The sequence below is a fragment of the Agelaius tricolor genome, unplaced genomic scaffold (assembly GCF_023055355.1).
Source record: "Agelaius tricolor isolate 1412-34295 unplaced genomic scaffold, bAgeTri1.0.p SCAF_15, whole genome shotgun sequence".
In the NCBI taxonomy this organism is placed as follows: Eukaryota; Metazoa; Chordata; class Aves; order Passeriformes; family Icteridae; genus Agelaius; species Agelaius tricolor.
Window position 1 is genome coordinate 4,030,234 of NW_027269275.1, and position 26,357 is coordinate 4,056,590.

Consider the following 26,357-nt stretch of genomic DNA (forward strand, 5'->3'; position numbering starts at 1 on the left):
CATCCATGACCATCCTAAGGGTGTCCCTAGCTTCATGATGGGGGTTTAGAGCATTAGCTCTCCAATTCCAGTGGCAAGGGACATGGTGGGACTTCAAGCAGTGGTTAAGGGTGGCTCTAAAAGCTCCAGGTGCTTCCCACAGGTGGAAAGGATCCAGTTCTCTGTCCTGAAAAGCTTCATCTGGGAGAAGAGGAAGACTTTGCAGGATCTCATGGAGTTTGCACCATGCCTGGGCAGAGCCCAGCCTTCACAGATCTCTTCCCATAAGTCATTCCTTTCCCTGCTTTATTGGTAAACAAGGTGTGCCAATGCCAATCCTCGAGGTTCTTATGGCTCAGTAGGTTCTTCAAAGAGCTTCCCAGTTTCCCTTGGTCTTCTCAAGGTTTGTCTTCTGAAGAATATTTGGATGATTCAGGTTCTTTATCCTCAGCTGAAACCTCAAGGTTGGCAGTATCACTGGAGAAGAAACCACATCATTCCCATCATACAGGTACAGAAATTGCCTTTTTTTTTTAAATAGTATTTTTTTCCTCTTAACCTCTGTATTCCAGAAGAGGAGAGAAATGCCTTGTGGAATCATACACCAATAAAAAATGAGGGCTATCATGAATAAGGGCATTTGGAGATCACAAAGTTCACCAGTTCAGTTGCCCTTCCTGCCATTTACACAGCAAATGAAGAAGAGTTTGCTGGTGCTTGGTCCTTCACTGACTCTGGATATTCTGCTCACTTTCTAGGTATAAACACTTGAATACAAATATTTCTCCCAGTTACAAAAGAGAACACACCACGAGCTCTCCAAATTCAGCAAGTGGCCCAGAAATCTTGTAATCTGATTATGGCAGTACCTATCTGAGAGCTCCAAGTATGGAGGATGGGCTGGCCACAAGCAAAGGCAGCTTTGGGAGGGAGCACAGCTGCTACTCCTCCAGTTTCCCAAGTGGGAATAACCCTCCCACCTCTTCCACCAGAGCCAGAATGCTGCTGGGGGAGCCCTCAGCTGAAGGGGCCCTGGGAGATGTTGGGCACTAGCCTGTTGTTCAGCTCTGACAATCAGTGACTCCATCACCACAGATGGTGACAGATGATTCATCCTTTTCCTTTTCTTCTTCCTCTGGGTTTTTTTCTTCTTCTTGCACTATTTCCTCCTCTTCTGAAGGAAAAAATTATCCATAAATAGAAGACATGACCCATTGCCAATCCCATTGAAGCTGAGAGGTCCCACTTCCCCAACACTGGCCTGTCCCAGAACAATGGATGCTGCTGCTCCTCTCTGAATCCTCATGTTCATTCTCTCTCACAGGGGATCATGTCACCCCTGCAATGCCACACACATCCAACCCTGCCAAAAGCCCTGCCAGCCTCTCTCACACCTTTCCCAAGCTTTTCTGCCTGGCCATCATCCTTCCAGGCCTACAACAATGTGCTGGCAAGATCCTGGGAAAAGGATCCTGGGAAAAAGCCTAAATGGGCTCAACTGCTCAAAACTCAGGAAGCAACCACGGAGGCCAAAGTGTTGGTCTGGCAGCCCTGCAAGTTCCAGGCTTGAGGAGATGGGTGTGAGCTGCCTGATGTGTGATGGCAGGGGAGAACCAGGGGATCTTCCTGGGAGCCAACAGACAGTGCTCACCTTTCAGCATCCTGGGGCGGTACTTGGTAACCCCAGGGAAGGTCCCCTTTCCCTTCAGGATGATTTCTGCTGGTTCCAGGTGAGCCACATGGACCTGGAAAGTCTTGTGGAAGACTCCCAGCTTTCCTGGCAGATAATAGACTTTGAACACTTGCTTCTGGCCAGGTGGAAGGAAACCCTGCAGGGACAGGAGAGGAGGAAGGGACTGCATCAAAGCTTTGATGGGGGATGGCTCAGGGGACAGACAGGCTGAGAAGACAGGTTCTCATCCAGAAGAAACCATCAGACCACATCACTTTCCACCTTCCTTGTGCCCAAAAGCTCACACCTCCAACCCTGGGGTGCAGTGTGTGCTCCTGAGCTCTCGCAGGGCTGGGGCGTTTTCCCCCCATGTTTTTCCCTCTTTTCCCCCTTTTTTCCTTTAATTCTCTCCTGGGCTGCCTGGCACAGGGCAGAGCCAATGTCTTGTGCTACTCACTGCATTGGGCACGACCACAGGCTCTCCAGGCAGAGGTTTTGCTGCAGTGCCAGTGGTGGAGCTTGGCACCACGTAGGTGAATTCCATAACCCCGGTGTTCCGCAGGGTCACCTGTGCTTTGAGGACTTTGTTAAACACCTGGAGAGAGGACAGAGGAGGGAGAAGTTACAGACACAGGCCTGATGCTGGCAACCTCCTTCCTCTTTCATGGCATTGACAGCACACAGCCACAATGCAACCACACAACTACAGAGAGATGGTAAAACCATGTAAAGGCCAGCAATAAATGAACCAGGGGACCAGGTCCTCTGCACTCTGAGGGGTCACCAACAGCCAGGAGAAACAGAGGATGTGCCACACTGAGATGTGTGAGACGAAGCCAAAAGCTTATGAAGTTAAAGAATGGAAGCTGTTGGTTCTGCATGTTGCTGTTTGTGGTTTGGATTTGTTCAGGTTGGTTTGTTGGGTGTTGCTGTGAGCTGGCAGAGGGACGGGGTTGAAGACCTGACCAAAAGGAAGGAGGATGAGAGGGGAGGGGACAGAAAGGTTGGCATCAGAGAGAATGGAAGTTCCTGAGTACCCCTCCGAGGGGAAAGGGGCCAGGGACTGTCCCAAAGGGGATACAAAGATTGCCTTTTTGTTGGAGGGTGTGTTTGCTCCTCTCTGGGGCAGGGAGACACACGTCCAGCTCAGCTGAATGGTTACTAAGGAACAGTTTTTTGCTTTGACAACTTTGTCCCCATTGAATCGTATCTAAAAGTTTGTGCATTTCTGAGAGGCATTCCAGAAGAAAAGGCACCTGCATGCAAATATTGGCAAGAAACAGGTGACAAGAGAGGCACACAGGACAACACAGGCAGTGCCAGGAACTGGAAGTATCTGTGGACGTTAAAGTGAAAAGAAGTAAAGTGGGGATTATTCTGGGACATTGTTTTCAGCTACTGAAGTGACTGAAAGCCCAACTTCCTCCCTGGATGATTTTGTGGATCAAGCAAGAGCATTTGACAAGAGCATCCCTTGGAGCTCAAGCTTTAGGAGCAGATCAGTGGAGGGATATCTCAGGGACAGGCCCCTCTGGACATCTTCACTGGGAGCCTTGTGCTGCCAGGAGGCAGTGCCAGGTGCCTTGGAGAGGAGGGTGTCCTGTCCCTCAGCCAGGGGAAGGGAGGGGAGGGTGGGGATGGCCATTTCAAACCAGCTGGGCTGCTGGACGTGTCTCTCAAAGGTTGCATCCCAAGGCCCAGAGCCAGCAGAGGAGCTGAGAGGGGCAGAGAGCCTGGGATGGAGGTGGCCATGATGCCAGACAAGGAGCTGTGGCAGGAGCAGCCCGCGGTACCTGCAGCCCCCAGTCGATCTCCTCCACGTCCAGTTGGTAGCTGGGGCACGAGGCCTCCCCGGCCAGCACCACCTCGTAGGTGGGGCCTCCCTGCACGTGGCACAGCGCCCTGACACTGGCCACGATGTTGGCGTGCCCAAAGAAGGTGAAGGTGACCTGCTCGCTCTCGCCTGGCTGCAGCTCACCCCACAGGGGCCGGACATCAAACACCTGGAGGGAGAGGAGGGGACATCGAGATGCTGAGAGTGGAGATGGATGCAGAAGAGCAGCTGTGTCCTGAAATAAAGTAGAGTCACAGCTGGAGGGGCCTATTCCCCAAACACAGCCAGAATCATCCTAATCTCATCCTGTGTCCGTGCCACTGACCAGTGCAGGGACCATGGGGAAAATCTTCTCCCATAATCACTTTTCCATGAGTATACACTACGTTAAAGTCAACTGGAATGTCTCCTGGCAGCAAGAAATTCTCTCTGCTGCAGAACTTGTCTTTGGAAACACTTCTCACTGTCTTCAGAAAAACAGGAGACTTGGAGGTGGGAGCCCTTGGAGCTGGGGGAAGGCTCATCTGACTTCTGAGGCCTTTTTCCCTCTCTCTCACTTACATGCTGTTCCTTCAAGCTGCTACAGCCAGAGTTCCTACAAAAATGTCCCGAAAACCACCTGATGAGGTAAATGGGAGCAATGCCCTCCACAGGTGCTGCACAGGCAGCATCCTGGGGCAGCCCTACAAAACATCCCACATGGCCTCTCCAGTGACCGCTCGCTTCAGCAGAGCTTTGAGATGGACTGGGAGGGATGTGAGGCCCCTCTGTGAGCAGTGCTGAGGGCCACCAGTGGCACTGGGGCTACAGAACCACTTCCCACACTGGAAACATGGACGTGAGACAAATTCCCACTTACCTCCTGCATTCCCAACTTGGGGTGCTCCATCTCTGAGAACCAACTCAGTCCCCTCATCCTCACCGGCCTCTGAGACGCCCCAGGAGTGGATGCCAGCCCCTGTTAAAAAGCACCACGGGCTGCAGTGAGCTGGCTGCTCTGAGCAAGATCACTCTGCTGCAGGCTGCACCTCCTCACCCACCAGGAGCAGCTGAAAAGGGGCCTGGGCACAAATCAAGAGTGAAAATGTCCAGGCCATCAGTTGAGTGTGGGTCCAAGCCCACCCACAGATGAGACCTGGGCTCCATCTGCACCTCCTACATCAAACTTGCCTGGGAACTGGGTGCCCCCAGCACTCAGGCAGGGAGGGTTGGAACTACATAATCTCTGAAAGTCCCTTCCAAGCCAAACCATTCCAGGATTCCAGGATGGCCACTTGAATTTCCCTGGTTTACGTGTGCATACATGGCAACAACCAGGAAATAAAGATGATTTTGTGCTTCTATTTGAAACCATTCAGCCACACTGTTCATATAGGGCTTTGTTTCTCCTGATTCAGAAAAACTGTGCAGTGTAGAAACAACTGGTATTTGTGTGTGAGCAGATACAACCCTTCTCCTTAAACCTAATGCCAACACTGGGCTTTTGAGAAACTCTTCTGCTTCCTTACATCTTTTTTTTAAACTGCATAATAATAAGTGACTTTTTACTGCCCCATAATAAGTGACTTTGCAAAGTCTTGCTTTATAAAAGACAGCTCTGGAGCTGTCACTGCAATACCAGCTTCTGGGTGAAGGCAGAGATGTGAGTGCTCTAGCTGGGTTTGGAAGGGGCTCCGTGGAGATCAGGAATCCTCTTCATGGATTGACACACATGGGAAGCTGGAAGCCTTCTCATCATGATGCAGATAAAGACCTCATTTTACATTGTAAAGAAAATAAGCCAAAAAATCCCAAACTCAGCACAGGTCTGTAGGATCTGAACGAGCTTCACTGAGCAAAACTTTCCTATTTGTACCTCCCAGACACCCCATGTCCAACTGCCACTTTCAGGGCACAGGACAGAAGGGCAGCAAAAAGGGAGGTTGGCACGAGTATGATTTTTTGGTGGCAAGTTGGGGAGGCAAAGCAAGTGGTAGGTGCACAAGAAAATCCACCTCTGTTTCCAGGGAATGCTCTGCATCTGCTGGCTCCTGGTCAGAGTCCTCCTGAGCAGAATCCTCCTGAGAAGAGTCCTCTTGAGCAGGATCCTCCTGGGCAGGATCTTCCTGGGCAGGATCCTCCTCATCAGAATCCTCCAGGGCAGGATCCTCCAGGGCAGGATCCTCCAGGGCAGGATCCTGCGTTGTTTCCGGGGTTTCAGCCAGCTCTTCCACACTTTCAGTCCTGGAGTATCTCCATGGAAACACTCCCTTCTTCTTTGGTGACTGTGGCTTGAATTGAGGTGGTGAAGGCATGAACCTGGAAAATAACATAACTGTGATGGTGAACCTGCAGTGGGAGAGAGAGGTGCCTGCAAGAGCAGCTCCTCACTGCACTGCAGCCCCTGGCTGGGTGCCGGGGTGCTGAGCTCAGTAACAGCCACTCCAGAACCAGGCTGGAGCAGCTCCATGCTGGGAGCAGCACGGGGATGATGATGCTCATACCTTATGGTGTGCACCTTTCTGTCTGTCAGGAATGACCAGTGGTAGTTGACAGGTAGTGGGCTGCAGTTGGTCATCCCCATATGCAACACTTGTTCAGTGTCATTTATGATGCAGCCAAAGTCCACGGCCTTGGTCGGGAGGTGGAGATTTGGGAAGTAGACTTCCCCCCGAACACGGACCTTCTCCACATGAGGATGCTCCATGAAGCTCACCCTGAGAACCTTCTTTACCACCCAGCTGATCTTACTTTTCTTATAAGCTGGGTTAAACCGGATGTAGAGATGAAGTTCCTTCCCCACATCCACTCTCAAAGGCTGCAAGGAGATGAGCAGTAATTAATCACCTGTGGGATGATGTCCCAAGGTCTGGCAGCATGAAACAGTAAATGCTCCAAGTGACCCCAGCACGGGCTTCTCAGTTCATGGTTCATCTCTCTCCAGCAGGGCTCTGGCTGCAGGCACCACAGTCCAGTCCAGGATCCCTCAGGCTCCCGTTTCTGTGCTCAGCCCCAGTACAAGGGGGTGGCTGCTGGAGAGCTGGCATGGCTTTCCAGGAGACACCTTCCCTGCATGGCTTGCCTCCATCTGCTTTCCTGCTCCCCTCTCCTCATGTTTTAGAGCCAGCATGGATGTTACCAATTCAGATAAGATTTTGATTCCTTCAGCAGCTCTGCTGATTCAGCTCAGGCCAATCCACTGCTGACACTACAGTATAAACTTCTCAACTTGAGGACCTCCCAACAGAAGTGCACCACCACATCCCTCCTCCTCAAACCCCACTGAAGAAGCCCACAGAGGCTCACCTTGGCATTTGCAGGGAGGGGCTTCTGGTTCTCATTGCAGACCAGGAAGGGCTGCTCCAAGTGCAGCACAATGCTGAATGGCAGGGAGCTGGTGTTTTTTAATGTCAACAGCTGGTACTGCAGTGTCAGGGCATCACTGGGTTTCTACAGAAACAGGAGACAAGGGCAAACGACCTCAAGTGCCATAGACCTCCTTCCCCTTCCAATGCATGTCACATTTTTCCGCCCCAGAAGTGCATCTATTTCTATTTATTTCCAGCCAGTTTAAGAGTTACACCTTTAAATGCCAGGATGCAATCTGGTGACTTTACCTTTTCCACACGGAAAGCGATGGCTCTGGGGGACATTTGCACTCCAGGGCAAATGAAGTTGCAGATGACATCCACTTGCAGGATCTGTTTCTTTGTTATCTCTTTCCCCACCACAGCGTGACACAGCAGCCGCTCCTTCACCTCCTGCACACAAGAGTCCCTTGTCTCCCAGTGTGTGCTGGCAGGCCCAACACCCCACACTGCCTTGCCACCCACCCATGGGCCCTATTCCTGTCACTTGTTATTAGGGACTGTAGTTAGTCTCTGCTCTCCTCAGTAGCTCTCTTTTCTTTCTGTGCTGCCACCTATTTACTCTAACTATCTGTGCCCAGGGGTCCTGGAGCCAGGGAATGCATACCAGACTTAGCTGGCAGCTTCTCGGCAGAGTTTCATTGCCCTGGAAAGAAAGGTCCAGGTAGGAGAACACTCCCAGACTCTGCTAAAATCTCCCCCTCTGAGTTGCTCTCCAGGGGTGCTGCAAAACCTGGCTGCCCCTGGGACACCAGGGCTGGCTGAGACACTGGGGCAAGCAGTGATAGAAAAGTTGACCAAAGTCAAATTGTCAATTCTGATGATCCCTGGGAACAGTTTCCTGCCTGGATGGACATTGCACTGATCATTAGAGCTGGCACACTGTGTTTTCCCCTCCAGGACTCATAGCTAGAGCAGCCCTGTGCCCAAGTTTGTCTTCAGAGGAAAAGCAATGCTGCTCCCAGACACTCCTGCCATTCCCAGGGCTTTTCTTTTACTCCCTGGGTAAAGGGCTTTTCCCTCAGAAAAAGCACTTGACAGTAGTTTAATTTGCTTCCTGCCTGGGCTTCTAGTCTAAGTTCAACTTCTTTTCTCTGCTCTTCCTTTCTCCCTCAGCACATGACACAGGTAAGCCCTGTTTGGCCAAAGGAGCAGTACTTCCTTCAGCCTGTATTTTGGGATCAGCAAGTTGGGTTTATGGTAGTTAGGGAAACACAAAAGAGCCGTAGCAACTGCTGGTGGCCAGCAAGGAAAGCAACTGGCCTTGAAACAGCTTCTTGAAGTCACTTGCTCCTTTTGCCAGGCCACTGTCAAGGGGCTGCAGAAGAAGCTGCAGGGGGGGGATCTGGTGGGGAAGGCTCAGCCCTGGGCAGGGGCCTCACCTGGACAGTGCTGGAGCAGCCTTCCAGCACCATGTCCACAGTCTGGCCCGGCCTCAGGTCCACCTGCACTGGCCGCACCTTGAACACGGGGCTGCCAGGCCTGGGGATGGGGGCAGCCCCTCGGCCCTTGGTGGCAGCGGGGGCAGGGGCCCGGGAGCCGCGGCGGAAGGTGCGGAACCCTTCTGTGCTCCAGTACAGCCGCTGCGTGCGGCGGCCTCTGTTGGTCAGCTGGAAGTGGTAAAAGCAGGGACTGAAGCTACAAGAGAAGAGAGATGGAAAATGTCATGGCAGCTGTTATCTCCCTGGCATCACTCAGCTTCAGCTTCACCCTGATGGCATTCCCTGACTGCAATAAAACCTCTACCCAAAAGGCTGCCCAGGCTCAAAGCTTCAGCCCTGCCAGGTCTTCCAGCTTTTCCATTTCTGTGGCTTTTCAGGATATCTAGCAACTCTCGGATGACATATTTCTAAATGAATTCCTGTGGCTTCATGGAAACAGAGCTAGGACCTTGAGTACTGAAGAAGATCTAGCCTGAAGGGCTATGGAAAAATTGTTCCTAGCTGAACACACAGGAGATGTGGAAGTTTCTAGAGTCTCCTACCTGAAGCAGGACTTCAAGTCGAGCTTTGGAACGAGAGGTTTGTCTGTGACAACTGTGGTGCCAATGCCCACAGCCCGGAGAGAGATGATGGTCACAGGGTTGTTCTGAATGAACACCTTCACCTTCTCCTGGAATTTCACTGTGTCATTCAGGTTTGCTATGACAGCCACAGACACCTCAGAATTAGGGGGGACCACTCCTTTGCTGGGCTCAACTCTCCAGCAGGAACGTTTCCCAGCCTGTAGGACAAGACAAACACAAAGTTAGATGGAAGCCATGGACCCCACTCTGCTGTGAGGTGCAGGAAACAGAAAGGCTAAAGAGATGAGTATAAAAACCATAAAGGTTTAATTTCCCTAAATGTAAGCTATGGTGTCCAGCACAGCAACTCCCCAAGAGCTTATACAACCTGTATTTTACCTTCCTTTAACACACTCAGGTCATTAGCCCTGTTTTGCTCAACCCAAGGGATACTCCTCCTCAGGAGAAGGTAATTCCCCCTGCTGGCTCTCTTTGGAGTGCTTGCCAAGGGAAGCTGTTTACTCCCTGCTGGCTTCCTGGCAGCAGAGCTGCATGTGCACAAAGGCTCACAGCCAGAGGAAGGCAGGACTGCTCAAATCCCAGCCCAGCAGCCGCACAGCTGGAGGACACTGCTGAGAGCCTGCAGAATAACTCTGCAAAGCCAGCTGAGCAAAATCCCAAATCTCCTTTCCCAAGGGGCCATCAGTGCTTCTCAACACCCCCTAAAGGACTGAAGCCCTCACTCCCCACCAATCTTCAGCTGTAGAGAGGTGCCCCAGTGCCCTCTGCCTAAAGAAAAGTCACCTCCAAATGCTTATAGCAGAGCAGGAAAGCAGGAAGCAGAAAGAAAACTGGACAACATGTGCTCTGTGGGCATGGCCCACTCTTCCCAAGAACTCTTGTCATCTGCTTTCTCATGGACTTCACAGACTGGCCAAGAGAGCTGGAGGCTGCCCAAAGGAGGGAGGAAAGGCCTTGCACCAGCACAGCTGTGCAGACACAGCTCTGCAGGTCTGGCCCTGGCAGGAGCACATGAAACCCAACCTTTACACACCATGAGCACCCAGCCAAGGGGCATTGCTCCCTGCAGAGGCTGAAAGCAGAACTCCATTGTGGAGTCAGGGAAAGCTGCCCTGCCAATCCTCCACTTTTGGATAACGTTTATCTCCCAAACAGCTGGAAAAGCAGCAAGAGGAAAAGTCACACCCCTCCTCCAGGCCCAAGAGGCTGAGCCTGGACTCTCACACAACACCTGATGATTTATCCACAAACACAAACAAGTCCACAGTGTCAGGGCTGGCTTTAACCAGATCCAGAAGTTGAACCCACCCAATATACAGAAGATCAAATGTCTTTTCAAAGCTTTTTTCAAGCCTTTCACAGATGCCCCCTCCAGCAGGGAGCACATCCCACTCAGACCCAAGCCACGTACCCTTCCTGGCTGCTCCTCCTGCCAGAGGAGCAGCTCCAGCCCTGTGGCCTGTCCCCCTCTGTAAGCTCCAGGAATGCAACAACCTTCCTCTGCAGGTGATCTCCAGAGCCATTCTGCAATGCTACAGAGACCACAGGCTCTGGGGCTGCACAACCCTCACAGGTGCATTTGCTTGCAACAGCACTACTGGTCTGACCCACAGGAGTTGTGAAACTTGCCTCCCCATGAGCAGCTTGAGAGCAGATCTCACACCCTGGTTTCTGCCATTAACACAAGTTTGGCACAAAGCAAATGCAGATGGAATGGAGTCCATGGGGAAATCCATGCCCTCTTAGGAGCAAAGGGCCACAGGTTTCTCTTGTTCTGAAAGCTCCAAAAACATGACTTGCACAGTTAAGTATCTTCCACAAAATAAAGAGAGAACTTGAAAACACGATCCAAACTCATTTCTGCTCCAGCCTCTCTGCAAACTATTTCACAGAGGCGTGCCTGAGATCCTGGCTCCTCTTGCTTGCACTTGGATGGAATATCTTGCTTCCACTCACACAGAACAATACAGAAATGTTGCATCCAAAAAACAAGTCAAGGGCTGCTAGTAACCAGCACTTTTCCCTAGAAAACAGCCCCACAGACACTTACCATCTCCACCTGGAAGGTTGCAGGAATCTCACACTGATTGGCAAGGTGGAGAGTTTTGGAACGATCTTCTAGGACTGGGATAGAGCCGAAGTTTATCTCCCTGGGATGGACATAGACAACGGGGCCCTGGCAAACGCACTCCAGGCGGATCTCCTGTTCCAGGAAGAAGGTAGGAAAGGTCAAAAAAAAGACACAACAAAGGCAGTTTTAAAAGCACAGCCAGCTCTAAGAGCATTCCTAGACTGGGGATAATGATGGCCCTTTGAAGCTGTCGGTGGTGCAGACTGAAACAGAAGGCCTGGAGCAAGTGTGGGGTCTGCAGTGATCCCACCTGAAAGCCACAAGCTCCCATTATCAGAGGACAGAGCCCTGCTGTTTGCCATGCTTGCTTCTTCACACCTCTTCCACATGGCTCTTGCCTTTACCTGCTGCCTGCTTCATTCACTGCTCCACCTTGGCCCAAAGCACCCTCCCACCTTTCACTGCTGCACAGCCATCCTTGAACACCGAGTTCTTTACAATTCAAAAAGCTACACTGGTGAAAGCAGCATGAGTCAGAAGCAAGGCAGGCTCTTCAGAGTCAAGATGAGGCAAGTTAGCTGCCTTCAATTTGTGCTTATGTGTAATCTTCATATATAGGAGTAAGGGGCATTAATTAGTAATTGCATCATTCAAGCAATATTTCTTCCTTAAAAAAAAGGCTGAACTGACTTAATAGTCTGAAACTCAAAAGGATTGTTCTTGCAGAGCTGGCACAGACGGTGGGAGAAGGAACATGGATCCCTTTGCTAAACTACCTGCTCACACCAGTGGAAACCAGGACAATTTATTCAATCTTGTTGGATTTCACTGGTCCTAAATACCCCAACTCTTACACAGGACTTGAATGCATAAAACTCACAACACCAATAAGATTCACTGGAGGGCTTGGAGTATGATTTAACCACAGAAGAAACCAGCCTCTAAGATGTAAAACCTTTTGCAATGTCTGACTTGAGGGAATGGCATTGACAACTGCCAGAATTACCTTAGTCAGAAGGAGCAGCATCCAGAAATGCACATCCCTTTGGGACATACATGACTGCGCAAAGAAGAGCCAGAAACTATGTACCAGGGCTGGTACCTCAAGAATAAGGAATAAAGCCCTGCATGATGAGGGATCTTTTATTCCTCTGGGAGAAGGCAGGCCCAGAGGGCTGCAGCCTGGCTGATGCTGCTGCCCAAGGCTCCCTGGAGGAAGCTGCAGGGAGGAGCTGTGCCTCACCAGCTGGCTTCACTTCTAGGTGACAGTGGGACAGAAGCAGCAGAGGCAGGGCAGAGCCCTTTGGAGAGGAGCAGAATAGCACCTGGAGGATGCCTGACCTGGCTTCAGTTAGGGTGTGACAATGGGACAGATCCTCACTGAGGAAAAGGCTTATAAAAACACACAAACCCTTCATCTACAGGATTCTTAAAAGGGACAAGAACAGCCCTGCTCAGCAGTGCCACGGGCAGTGTGACACACAGGAAGGAGAATAAGAGCAGACAGCAGCTTTGTCCTCAGTGTTACTGCTACACACACCCCCCACATCCTGCAGCACTGCTGCCTTTGGTGGGGTGCTCATGGCACAAACCAGACTATGGAGGGATGAGGAGCATCCGTGCCTGGCAGGCTGGGCCTGTATTTTGTAGCCACTCTTGCTGTTATGACATATGCCTCTTTAGGAGCTCTTTTAGAATCTTCTTTACAATCCTTGAAATCTTCTTCAGAATCTTCAGAGTCCTCTTTTAGGAGGCTTTAGTTCAGGAATTGCTTGCCTTATCCATTTCCAAACTTGGTGGAAAAAACAAGCAAAGCCTGTGCTGCAGATGCAAGTTGTGTGGATATTCATATGGTTTTGGCTGGGCTTTTGTTGAGGAGATATGCTGGGTATTTCTCAGACCTGAGGGACCTGGCTTTCAGAGAAGCCTCAGTCCAGCTCTGCACAAAACATTCCTTCAGTGTTTGCCTTAGCAAATGGTGCTGTAGCAGGATTCAGGGATGTCCCTGTGTGATGCTGAACAGTTGTAATGAAGCAGCACTTGTGTTCATCTGATAACACGGCAGAGAATGAGACCCAGGGACTGATCTGGGTTTCAGCCTGGGGGTGTTATCCCATCTCCCAGATTTGTAACTCTATGCTGGGTCAGGCACTGAGATTGCCACCTGTGAGACTCCCACTCTTCCTCTTTCCTAGGCATGAGCTGCTGCTTGTGCCCCCAGTCCCTTCTGTCCTTGTCCACCAGCCATAAATCACAAGTTCCTGGAAGAATCCCTGTGCAGTTTCCACCCCACTGGGATGAGCTGCTCAAGGCACACGCGTCCCCTTGCTCTCACCAGTGGGGATTCGCTCCCAAACACGGCCAGCTTAGCAGTGATCTTGCACTGTCCCAGCAACTGGGCCTCGAGTTCAATTGGGATCTCCACCGAGCTGTGAGCCTCGATAATGCCAGAGGGTGCAGGGCTGAAGTACCACAGAGCAGCCTCCTTCTTGTGTTCCTGGCAGGGACAGAATCAAAGGCATCTTCAGGACTGAGGAAACTTTAAACTCCTTAACCTCTACCACAAGAGCAACTCCCACATGCTTTTAAAAATTCTCAGGAGGAAGCAGGCAAAAAACAAGATGCAAGGTGTAGGTGCTGAGCATCACCAGGGGGTCCAAAAGTTGCTGCATCAGAAACACCCACCTGGGTGCTGACAGCCTCCTTGCATCAGATTTTCACTACCCTCTAAGCTCTCCCACTTGAAAGCAAGTCAAGGACTAGACTCTAAACATCTTCCTCAAGATGTTAAACTGCTTCCTAAAGTTTGTATTTAGGTTCTTGTTCTCAGAAAACCTTTAGCTTTGAATAGAAACCAGCAAGGTCTTATCCAAACCCATTTATTCCCCTAATAAGCCCCTCAGTAACATTTGAGGGGAGGAGATGGATGCAAGGCCAAACCTGAGTGAGAACACAGTAGGAGGCAGGAAAGTCGCTGTCATTCACCAGGGTCACCTTCTCATCATAACGGACCTTCAAGCAGCAGTGCCCCAGTTCCAGGACAGGGTTGAGCACTTGCAATGAAGGAACGATGCACCTGGGCAAAGAGATGACCCCAGGGCAATTAGAGACACTGGGAGCATGGAGAACTTTTGTCCTCCAGGAGCATGCAATGGAGCAGAAGATATTTGCAAATCTAACGGAGTAGAGTAGTAGAGTAGTCCTACAGCAGTCCAGAGCTGTCTTAGCAGTTTTTCCCCTTCTCTGCCCAAGGACACTTGCAAGGACTCCTGTAACAGTCCCAGTGGTCCATGAGCTCTGGGGGAGCCTTTCCAGTGAGGACCAGTGCCCACTGCAGCAGTGGCTCTCAACTGTCAGCGTCCGGCTGGCTCCAGCACTGCCAGCAGCACGAGGGGCCCTTCTCCCGAGAGCTGCCTTCGGGATAGCGCCTGAGGCAGTGCCCGGCTTGCGGCTGCAGGCACACCTTGGGCAGGACAAAGTCTGGTAAAGGCCGCAGCCAGCGGAAAGAAGAGGGCGGACTCCAACTGTGGCTTAATCCGGGCTTTAATGAACCCCGGAGGGACCGACAGGAGGAGACGGGGGGAGGGGGGGGACAGCAAGTTTTAAGGGGTAGGGAGAACAAGGGAGGTGCCGGGCATTGGGCCAATGGGGGTGCAGTGGGGAGTGGGGTCCAAGGGATTGACACGTGGGCAGCACCAACGGGAAACATTCTGGGGAGGGGCCCCGGTCCCTCAGCCAACCATCGAACTCCCCTGCTGGAACATTCTAGCAGTGAGGGCGGGCAGTGAGAGTGATTGGCGGGGCACCGGGGAGGGGTCAGAAGACAAGATCCAAGGGTTTCCAGGGAAACCAGGGCGGAGTTTAGGGGATACATTGTTGGCTGGGGTGGAGCCAGGGAGACAGACAGCTCCAAAGGCGGGAAGGGAGAACTGGGGCAGAACCATTTTCAGACAGAAGGGGATTGGAACAAACCAACCTAATAACTTAACAAAACACACTGCAACAGCCCACCAAGGCTCAAGGAACACAAGACTCCAGTGTATCAGTGAAAATGACTCCCTTTTCTCCTCCAGCACTGTTGTCCTGCCTAAAAACTGAATCATCTCTTCCAGCAGTGGAGGGCACAAGGCCCACAGTGCAGGTGATCAACTTCTCCCAGTTCTTAGAGCTCCCTCAATTCTTTCCCCCATGGGTCTCTACACTGAGTGTCCCCATTTGTGCTTGCTTTACAGAACAGCAGCCCAGGCACTGCCTGGATGGCTCTGCCTGGGAGAGGGTACAGCACCAGGAACTGCATCCCTCTTGGCATTAAACTGACACCCACAGCAGCACAGCATGATGGAATTCTGCTGCAGCAAGAACAACTTTGGGTCTCAACTCTGAGATCATGACTCAAAAGAGCCAGAGGGAAGCAGTGAAAGCTGAGCTGACCTGCCACATCAAGGACTACAGTCCTCTTTGTAAGATCTTTTGCTCTCCCCACTCCTGCCTGGAGCCTCTTCCCCACTGCACATGCAGTGCTGAAGTGAACCAGACCCCAGCTCTCAGCAGGCTGCTCCCTGTGTTCCAAACCAGTGCTGCAGGGTGGTCACAAGCAGCACAAGTTCACCACTTGCAGGAAGGACAGGCAAGCCTTTGGAAATTTGTTCCAGCTCAAGCACCAAACCCTAGGCCAACAGTTAATAATGTTATTCCTGCTCCCTTTAGAAAAAGGCCTGGGGCCATGGCTGGCTGTGAGCAGGGGGGTATCTCACTATGGGCTGCTTTCCTGGCACTGTTCTCATGTCTAGATGGGCAGATCCAGCTCATGAAGCAACACTTCTCCTTTGGAGCTGCAGCCAGGCAGCGTGCTGGTGCTGGATGCACGAGCAAAGACAAGCAGGTGCAGGAAAGGTGTTGGTACCTGGCTGTGAGGGGCAGTGCAAACGCCTTCTTGCCGACATCTTCCGCGTCCAGCACCAGCTCCAGCTTGTACTCCCCAACAGTGTTGGGACACAGGGTGACCTGGCAGAAAAGAAAAGAAGTGCAACAAATATTTGCTAACTCCCAAAATCTCATCACCCATGTGTGCTGGAACTCTTGCTCCATGGTAGACAAAGGGAGGATTTTGCTTTAATTTTCCTGCTGGTCCATAAGTAGAGCAACAGGCTTTGAGAGTAAAAAAAGCCCTCTGGCAATATCAGATTTGCTAAAGGGGCTAATTTTTCACCTGACTACAATGACAAAAATGCAGAAGAAGTCTGTTGTCTTGAATGGAACGAGTCCAGCCTTACAGCAGGAAGCTGAGGGCAGTGTGGCCCAGCACATGCTGGGCAGTTCATGGCTGCAGAGTATTTTCTGTCCCCACTGAAGATTCCTGCAGTGACTACAACTCATCTGCTGCCCCGGAGATGAGAAACAAGACCAGGAAGAAAAGAAAACTGCTTCCTCCAATGATATCTCTCTCTTTAACAGCAACTTTCTGTTTTCATCCTTCCTCTGCCCACTTTCAATCAAAGAAATCGCTCTCAAAACCACAAGAATGGCTTCAGGACTTGACCATATGGTATTGATCTCAGTGTAGGATTTTGGAAACAAACCAGTGCTCCTTGAGGAACATCCCGGGTAAGCCAGCTAGCAGAGGCCTCCCAGCAGTGCAGATCTCTCACTCCCAGGATGCTCAAAGCTGGCACCAGAGCTAAAGCCCTCCCACACTGCAGTGAAGCTTCAGCCCCAGCAGCTGGGCTCTTCCCATACCTTGATATCCTGGGATCCCAGGGCACGGACGGTCCCGCTGCAGGGACTTATGGTAAATTCCCTTGGCTTCCTCACAACTTGAGCTGGCCTCCTCCAAGCCTGGCTGCTGGGTTTGACTATCTGAGTAGAGCTGTCAATACTGGGCAGTCCCACGCCATCCCCAGGAACGTAGAGGAAGAAGCCCATGGGTGTTAGGGAGGTGTTAAACAGGCAACACTTCAAGGTGTGAGGAAAACCTAAGAAAATGACACAAATACCCATTTAGGCATCAATATCTCATGACTGCTGGTGTGAATATCCTGCTGGTAGGATAAAACTGGGCTTGGATTTTACTGCTTTGTGATCTGAACTACAGCTCATTGCAGTGGATCTATGGCTTGGCTGGCCAGCTATGTGTGGAGCAGACATCTCCCAGCCTGCTCACCAAGAGTCATTTAAACCCAGATGGGGAGGAAAAACCAACTGCAGGCACAGCCCAGGGCTTCTCCATGCCCGTCAACAGTGACTGCAGCAGGGAGGCAAGAGAGGCACAAAAAGGATGTCACAATCTCAAATGCCACTGAGGGAAGCACATGCAGACAACATTCAGCAGCACAGTTAAAAGAAACAAAGATAAAACAGCTGCCCCCAGCTGAAGAAACCTTAGGAATGAAATCAGATTAAGCAGGATGAATCTGCTATTACAGAACCATATTCCTGCCTGGTGCCTTTCTTTATTGTGCCACTAACTAAAAGGGAAACCAGAAGTGGCCAAACAGTGATGCTGACTTTTTATTCCTTTGGTCCTGTTTGATCTCATGATGGCAAAAGGGTACCTGAGGCACCAGCAGCCCTGGAATGAACACCCTGAAGAGGCTGTGGTGGAGGAACACGAGTGATGAATGCTCTTATGTTCAAGTGCTCCATTTCAGCACCACACCAAGCTCTGACACTGTGGTGCCAGCCCAGGGCACACTCACCAAAGGCAACGTCACCGAAGTGCAGGGCAGGCACATCAAAATGGAAAGTGGGTCCCATCACAGAGCCCCTGCAGGGACAAAGGCAGGGAGGCAGTGCCTCTGTTAAAGGGAATCACAAAGGGTTTGGGTGTCCTTAGGCAGAGGATGGACAAAGGCAGGGAGGCAGTGCCTCTGTTAAAGGGAATCACAAAGGGTTTGGGTGTCCTTAGGCAGAGGATGGACAAAGGCAGGGAGGCAGTGCCTCTGTTAAAGGGAATCACAAAGGGTTTGGGTGTCCTTAGGCAGAGGATGGACAAAGGCAGGGAGGCAGTGCCTCTGTTAAAGGGAATCACAAAGGGTTTGGGTGTCTGTAGGGAGAGGGTGGATAAAAGCTGCTGTCAGAGCCACCCTGGGTTTCAAATCACCCCAGCACCCTGTGCTCAGCACAGCACCCATGTGGGCAGGAGGCAGCCAAAGCAAAGTGCTCAGCAGCTGACAGATGCCCAAGTCCTTGGCACAGCCCCTGCTGCACAGTTCCTGACTCCCACATCAGCCCTTTGCTGGCTGTGCAAAGGAGGCACCAGAGCACTCTGTGCACAGGAGCTGGGAGCTCAGCTTGTCCCCCACAGCATGGCCATGAGAGGGGAGCTGAGGCTGCTGCTGCCCATCTGGCATGGATTATTAATGGAAGTTTTTAAAAACACTGCTGCTGCTGCAGAATCCCCCAGGCTGGCCCATCTGCAAAGCCCTGGGGGCCTTGCTGGGTGTTCAGGTGGGACATCCCAGAGCAGCTGCTGCCCAGAGCTGCTCCATCCCACTGCCTGCAACAGCCTAAGCAGGAGACATCCCTGCAGGGAGTAGCCACTCCTGCTCCTGGGTACCCACACAGGGCAGCAGGCACCCCCAGACTAAAGTGATGCCAGAGCCAAGATTAAGACGTCAGGCAACACCTTTTTTCTCTGTTCCACCACAAAATGAGGCAGATGGAAGATGATTACCCAGAGACAGCTACAGATGTGCCCAGCAAGCTCCCAAAGCCCTCCTCACCTGACAGTGAAGGTCACAGGCTTAGGGGATTCGGTCACATGGAAGTGGAATTCTTCCTCAAACTCCCCCCGGATGGTGGGACAGAAGGAGACCCGGATGACCTGGAGCTTCTCTGGTGCCACGATGCCCTCCTGGGGCAGGAAGGTGAAGCAGGAGCCCATGGCTGTGGTTGGAGGGATGAGCTTGAAGGGAGCCTCAATAGGCCCATTGTTGATCAGGTATGCCTGCAGCAGCAGAAAAGCAAAGTGGAACTACATGAGGAATGTTCCTTTCTTACAGAAGTCTGAGTCACTTTCAAATTAAACTATTAACTACTGTAAAAGACAGAGGATGCCCTGTGCTGCTGCATGGCAGAAGCAAAAAAATACAACTTTGAAATACAGCTTTGTATAGCTTTGGGTTTTTCATGCAAAGCAGTGATAACTTCACATAACCAGAGTCACTCTGGGGTTTTCCCACTGGCAGAGACAGTCCACTTTGACCTGCAGCCCAGAGGGGCTGCTCAGCATCACCCAGTTCATTCACAGCTGGCCCTAAGAGCAGCACTGGGCATCACAGCATTACCAGTGTCATCACCACAGTGATTTCAAATGTGCCCAACCCCACCATGGGCAGGGCATGTTCAGCTTCCATTGCAGCCCAACCTGTTTACAGCAGGAGTGGGAGAAACCAGGAGCAAAGATGTAGAAAGTTCCTTTGCTTCTTTCCCAGAAACACTTGGCTCTTTCTAGAGCCAGAGGTACATCATGGCTGAAGTGTGGTGAGGGACTGGTCAGCAAGGGAAAGCACTGCCAAGGGCTTTGAGCAGCGCTGAGCCAGGAGGGTGGATGGTTTTCCTCTGACTCCCACGAATATGCAGGAGGGACATGACTGAAAACTGTTTGCAGTGGACTTGAAATCAAATGCAGCCAGTTTGTTCCAGCTGCTTTTGGACAGCCTGAGCACAAAGGTGATTTGTGTCTGGGACTGGAACAAAAGCCTCTGAACGTGCAGCTTTTGGACCCAGTGTTGGTTTCATGTGTCAAGCAGTTTTGCAGGAAGCCTCCCAGCTGATCTCCAAAGAAGACTGCCCAAAAGCAGGGACTGGGGTCTCATGAACAACAGACCCCATCCAAAAGATCCAGATTCCAAGAAATCCCCCAAATTTAACTAGTATCCCAACTACCCAAGTTGCCAGGAATTCCACAGGTCCACAAGGCTCACTGCTACCCTAGGAGCCACCAGGACCCACCCCAACCCTGCTGCTTACCTCATATCTGTGGGTTACTCTGACAGAAACCTCCCTGATGTTCATTTCCTCAAAGTGGAAATGGACCTGGGGCCCAAGGCCTTCCCCTGTGAGGAGCAGGGGCAGCCTGTCCTCACGGCCTGGGGAGAGATTTCTATTTCAGTACAGTAATTCCTTCTGCTATCCTGCATTTGCCAGGCTGCCTTAGTGCTAGTCCCTGACTCTGTGCTGCATGGGACCGGCTCCTGATGTCCCAGGAGCAGATATGGACCCTTCTCTTCCCTCAGGAGATGCAGTACATCCATAGAGACCATCCTTTCTTCTATCCCTATGTTGAGCATGGAACTTTAGGAAATGCCAGAAATTTTGTTTTTCCTCCTTCTGGGTGCACCTCCCTTGGGTGTTTTTCCCAAGGGAGGAGGAGCAGACTAAATACAGGCAGCATTCAGAACAGCTGAGAGGGGAAAAAATCAAAATAGAGGAGATGCCCTGGAAGCTGCAGGGACAGTGGGCATGTGCCAGCACTGCCCTGCCGAGCACAGACCCTCCCCAGCAATGGCACAGGGGCCCAGTGATCTGGGGGAGTGTTTGCAGCTGGCCTTCGTTGCAGTGAGAGGGGCAGGGGAAGGAGCCGTACCCGAGATGTCGCAGTAAACTGTTCGCTCGTACACCTGGGCTGCCTGGGGCGTGAAGAACACGCTGATTTCAGCAGAGCAGTTCGGCCTGATCTCACCCTCCTAAAGCAGAAGGAGACACCCAAACATTCATCTTCAGACATCACATTTCTTGTTTTCAACCACAGTCCTGTAAGCTGTTATTTAGAGCATCAGTGACAAGCAAGGAGTGAGTAACACTCATAAGAACACTGACAACAGAGTTTGGAAGCTTTAGTCAGGCTCCTGCTGCCTGCAGGAGCCCACAGGGCAGAAATGCTTTTTGCAACCAGCTCTCTGACCTCACCAGAATCCCCATGACTTCTCTCTTGGCACACAAAGCCAGCTGAGGCAGGGATCAGTCAAGTGACCCTACTCAGGGATGAGGAGGAAGAGGAAGAAGAGAAGCAGGAAGGCAGGCTCTCAGCCATCATTTACCTTCGGCTGAAGGGAGAAAATGTCATTGTCTAACAGCATGGGATCCCCTCTGATCTTTGCTATCTCACTCTGGAAGGTGTGGTTGAGAAGAGCAAGGCGTTCTCGGCAAGTGATGTCCAGTTCACGCTCCTTCAGAAAACCATACAACTTCTGCCTTTGCTGCTGATATATCCTGTGATACTGCCTGCAGGCATAGGAAAGACAAACCCAGCAGGTTGTTTAATGAGCCATGTCTTTGCTGAGAGAAGTGGAAGTGCAGGAGCAGCTCCCCAGCAAAGGGCTGACCCTGAGCCATGGGGTCCCAAATGGATCAGAGGATCACTTGTTCACTCCACACTTGCAAGCTCAGGAGAGCTTTCCAAAGCCAGCAGCACTCAAGAGAACCTTCTGGCTCAAAGCCTCTGCCCCAGCTGAGGGAGAATCCAGCAGCCACCTCAGGCAGCTTTTCCTGACACACAAGTGCTTGGGGGAGGCAGGTAGCGATGGGCTGGTTTACTTACCCAAAGCCATTCAAAAGCACCAGTAGCTCCTGAAGCCATATGTTACTTCTACCCTTGGGCAAGGCATGGCACTGAAATGGATCTTTCCAACCTACCTCAGCCTCAGCTGATCCTCCTGTTCCTGAGTAGCAACAGCCTTCCACTGGAAGCGGGCTGTGATATCACTGCGGTTGTGGATGAGCACAGTTGCGCTGTTTGACATGCTGATGTACGTCTTCTCCAGGGTCACAGTGTTCCTGTCCAGCCCGATGGGGGCCTCCACAGCTCTTCCATGAAGGCTTGTGTGGGTGTCTTCACCTGGAACAAAGCAAAGGGCAGTCTTTGCTCACTCACTGGCTGATGGAAGCACAAGGAACAGAGCAAACCACAGGCAGCAGAAGAAAGTGTCACAGCTTTTAGCTGAACGAGCAGTTCCATGGCTCAGTCCATGTATCACAAGCTGAGAGCTGCATGTGCACAGCATGACAATGTCCTGACAACCTGCCAGCATTTCACCCTCTAGACCAAACCCCTACCAAAGGCTCCCTCATTTCCAGAGCTTTCAAAGCTTCATTATTCCCAGCCAGCTCCTGGGATTCATCTGGGCTCAGACTTCAAGCTCACTGTTCCTGTTGCAGGTGAGCTTTTCCCAGGTGAGATGCAAACAACAAATACCTGACATGCTCTCTAGAAATGGCATTTACATGGAGCTCTACAAGGATCAAGATGACAAACTACACGACTACAAACCAGATGACTAGAAAATGAACCTCCTGAAAACTATCATCATCTCCCTCTTGAAAGCCACGGCCACAGCAGCCTTTCTGCTTAGAACAGGCTCTGCTCTGAGGGATGCACAGAGTGCCCTGCGCAGTGCCCAGCACTCACCTGTGTCGTAGTGCACAACAAGGGACCCGGAATGGTCACCAGTCTTCAGTGGCTGAAATTCCACTGCCACCTGCACAGCGTCACCAACATCCAGAGCTCCCATGGTCGGAATGACAGAGAAAGGGCTGCAACACAGAGATGGTAGGACTCTTGGTGGAGATTTGGGGATGTTAACCCTTTTGCAGTCCAGTTCTGCTCACTTGTGCAAGCAAAGAGCAAACCAACCACAGTCAGCAGAAGACAGAAGAGACAGGGTCAGAACCAGCTGCTGACTCTAGTGTGAGGAGATCCAGCCCTCACAAGATCCTGTGGGATGAAATGACCTCATCTCCCCCATACTCTGTATCCAGCTCTCTGCAATGAGGCTCAAGGGTCCTTTGCATCTTGCTTACCTTCATCAGGCATCAGCTCCCCTTACTGACAGAGCTGACCAGTGAGCAAAGCTGGCAATTTTGTGACCAAGTCTCTCAAAGCACCATTCACCTGCACTTTTGGTAAATGCTGTGTGCAAGGAGGCTGCAATCTGTTTCAAGTCCCATGGTACCATTATCTGCTACAGCCAAACATTCTTTTGTCCACTGGTGCCTTAACTGCCATTATTAAATGATTTTATTTTGGGAGAATCAATCTCATTAAAAATTGCCTCCCACACCAAGGAAGACAGAAAAATTATGGCTAATTGAATTGCCTCATGTGTCCACTAACAATTATTGCAGGAAGAAACCCAAATATCATCTAATCTTAACATACATTACTTTTAAGTGATGGTGTAACACCTGGCATCAAACAGCATTAACTATTCTAATAAATTCAGTCTGTTAGGTTACAGCAGCTCCATCTCTGTGCTGAAAAATTCTGTCCAGAGTCAGCAGCTCACAAGCTCCATCTTTCCCTCTGTCACTGCACCCCGGCTCTATTCCATCTGCTTCAATATTTAATTCCTGAAGTTCAGAAACTCTTTAAATCCCTATCAAGCAGGATCCAACATGCTCTATAGCACTCAATAGAACTGCTGGCAAGCACGTTGTAAAAGGATACCAGACTTTATTGGGTATTTATTTTGGTGGTGACAAAACAAGATCTGGAAATCCCAGAGGAAAACCGTGCATGGATTTACAAGTTCCTGCCTACATATTTGCACTGTCAAATACGCAGCAGCCTGTTTGAGCAGCATCTGAGGAGCCTGGACTGGAGCTGCCAATAGCTTTGGCAGGCTTTGGTGGAAGCTCCTCTCGGACCCTCACGTTTCACAGCAGAAAAGTCAATTTGCCTTTTGACCTCTGTTTTGCCAGGGAAAAAAAAATCAAAGCCACTCAGTTGCCTGAGGTTAGACAGCAGGTCTGTGCTGCATTCCTGAGCTCAGCTCCTACACCAAGACCTCTGGAATCACATAACTTTCAACACACCACCAGACAAGTGAACTGGTTTCCTTGCAGATATGGTGTCAAAAATGCATTACCCTCTCCAACCAACAGCAGAAACAGTGATTGTCTTCTGAGACTGACAGGAACAGCACAGGCTGTCCACAGCACAGCTCACATGAGGCATCTGATGCAGGGACCACTGGAGAGCCACGTGCCTGGGGCCTCCCAGAGAATGGGTCTGTTTGGCTAGCAGTGGTGAGTAAGCATTTCAGAAGCTGCTTGTGCTCAGCAAGCCAGCTACCAACATGTTCCAGCACCCTCCAGGAAATCTGGGACAGAGAAAGCTCAAAGGCTGCATCCTGCTAAGAACACTGAAAGCAAGAGCAGATGCCATCCATCCTGCTCACTTCCAGCCAGGGCTGCAGGGCAGCAGCTCTGATGCTCTGGTTCCTTTGCTGCTCTTTCCCAACTCTGCTCTCACCCAAAGGTGATATCCTTTGCACAGGGACAGATGAGCTGCCTCACCTCTGGGTGCTCAGCTGGTAATGAGCTGTCCGGTTACCGACATTGCGAACCAGCAGAGTCTTCTGGGTGCTGTGCTTGACCGGACACTCGGAGAAGTCCAGCTGGTCAGGAAAGTCCAGGATGGCTCGGGGACCAATGGCCCGAATTGGCACAATGAACTCTTCCCTTTCAGTGGTGCAGGTGAGCTCATGGGAATAATCCTGTGGGAAAAGAAACTGTCTCAGCACAGAGCCTTTATCCCCATCTTAAGCACAGGCAAAGAGTATCTCCCAGTTCTAGATCCTCTGATACCAGAACAGGTCCTCAAAACCCAGGCCAGATGCCCTGAATCCAGCCTTGCAGGTCCACTTTCCACTGCAGACACCAACCTCTTGGGCCCTCCAGACTCACCTTTTTCTGCCCAGGGGTGAAGAGGATGCGGACAGTCATGTAGAGGCCCGGTGGCACCTTGCGGCACGCGTCATTGGGGCCCACCAGCTGGAAATAAGGTGAGCTCTTCATGGTGACCTTCACCAAGTGAGGAACCTGCAGGAGAGACATGGAATGATGGTTTTTCCACTTGTGGAGACAAGTGGACATGCCCTGGTGCCATCCTTAACCACTCTTCTGTGCTCTCCTCTTCCAGCACAGCGTTAAACCTCCACGTCCCGGCACTCACCTTGTCCCTGTTCCTCAGAATCAGCGGCACTTCACAGACCTCATTGGGGCTGTAGTTCTGGAACACCACCTCTGGTGGGCAAGGCTGAATTGAGCTCTGCTCTGGGTCAGCTGCTGAGAACTGCAAGGAGAGGCCAGAGAGAGCAGAGACAGGTTCAGCTGCTGGGAGGAAGATTCTGCTCCGATCCCCAGTGAAGTAGAGACTCTGGGTGAGCACATCTGCCCAGCCCACACTGCGCAAACAGTGGCTCTCCCACCTCTGCCCTGGGCTGATGAAAAGCTCCTGGAGCAGGCTGAGCAGGCTCAAGCCAAGCTGCTCTTTTGGCATCCTCCTCAATTCTCACATCAAACAGCAAGGGCAGGGAAAGGCTACCTTGTGATGGGAGGTCCCAGGCTTGTCTTGAGGCTGGACAGCCTGAGGCAGCCTCAGCTTCTTAGCTCTGGCCAGCCTCTGCTTGGTGCTCAGAGACATCTCCTTCTGGAACGCAGAGGGAGTCAGCTGAAAGGCAAAAATCCAGCAAGAGTCTCAGAAATGCCCTTGCTCATGAAGGCTTTTCTTCTTCCCTTATTACTGATGAATAATTTGTGATCACAGCCATTAGGACAGTTCTGGAAACCCTGGAAGTTGCCTGCTGAAATACTTAGCACCAATAAATTAATAATACAGAGTGCAATAGACATACTCCAGCCACATGGCTCTGTCCCATGAGTCTCTCTGTGATTTGATGGGACATGTTTGGGGATTTCTGCTCTTTGGGCATTTGTTTCCTCTTACATTTCACTGGATTGAGGCAGTGACCTTTCCAGAGAGTGGGGAGGAGCTCTCAGAACTGCCTGAACTCCACCCCTGCACAACACTCAAAACTCCCAGGCAGGAGATAGCACTGCTGGCTGAGTCCAAGGGAAGCAAGCAAGAGAAGCTGTACCAAGAGTGAGGTGCACAGGAATGTGTCCAAGTTTTAGCTCTCTCTGTTACTTAGCATTGGTTTTCTCTGTCTGGGCTGACAGAGCCCTCGAGAGAAGAAAACAGAGGGATGTCCTTGGCAGAGCCTCAGCAGTGGGGCATCTTCAGTCAAGTGAGCTGCAGACAGCAAGGGACCTTTGTGGCCCTGGCTCCAGTGCTGCCTGCAGGGCTGCATCTGTGCCCACCCAGGAGCTGGGAGAGAACAGCTGCTTTGGAAGCTCTTCCAGCTGGGACCAGCCGTGGCTCTCAAGGCTTGGGGCAGAGTTTGAGCCTCCCCCTCACATGCCCAGGTGCCCAAGGGCAGCTTGGTCAGAGCAGCACAGGTGAGTGCCCAGCCTGACAGAAGGAATTGCTGTGGCAAAGGGGAAGGAAAGAAGCCCATGCTGAGGGCTTCAGCTGTACATTGGTTTCACTTGGCTCTGCTGGCACAGCCAGGCAAGGCGCTGGGCTGTCCCTGACACATCCCACAGTGTTCCCTACTGCACCAGGACAGCCCCAGCAACAGGAGCAT

The 26,357-nt window shown here is 51.4% G+C and overlaps 1 protein-coding gene across 1 annotated transcript; it reads right to left on the reverse strand.

Annotated features, from left to right (window-relative positions):
• Positions 1-1,039: 1,039 nt before the first annotated feature.
• Positions 1,040-26,357, reverse strand: LOC139596577 (hydrocephalus-inducing protein homolog). The gene is made up of 27 exons (XM_071440983.1): positions 26,327-26,357; positions 25,256-25,407; positions 24,884-25,003; positions 24,616-24,750; positions 24,226-24,425; positions 22,337-22,461; positions 21,565-21,766; positions 20,970-21,153; positions 20,516-20,615; positions 19,900-20,018; positions 18,651-18,874; positions 17,625-17,692; positions 16,666-16,901; positions 15,833-15,933; positions 13,870-14,005; positions 13,265-13,426; positions 10,909-11,061; positions 8,817-9,055; positions 8,215-8,470; positions 7,082-7,225; positions 6,771-6,914; positions 5,969-6,282; positions 5,480-5,783; positions 4,345-4,443; positions 3,445-3,654; positions 2,109-2,246; positions 1,040-1,808 (listed from the first exon to the last, which is right to left on the reverse strand). The coding sequence occupies exons 1-27, from the start codon at positions 26,355-26,357 to the stop codon at positions 1,482-1,484; spliced, it is 4,623 nt and encodes a 1,540-aa protein (XP_071297084.1). The 3' UTR covers positions 1,040-1,481.

Excerpts from the sequence above, each read along its gene's own strand:
- LOC139596577 (XM_071440983.1), bottom strand. The coding sequence starts at position 26,357 with ATGCTCCTGTTGCTGGGGCTGTCCTGGTGCA. Across the intron at positions 21,767-22,336 it reads TGTTGTGCACTACGACACAG|GTGAAGACACCCACACAAGC; the intron begins GTGAGTGCTGGG and ends GCTTTGTTCCAG. Across the intron at positions 7,226-8,214 it reads GCTGCTCCAGCACTGTCCAG|GAGGTGAAGGAGCGGCTGCT; the intron begins GTGAGGCCCCTG and ends TCTTGTGTGCAG.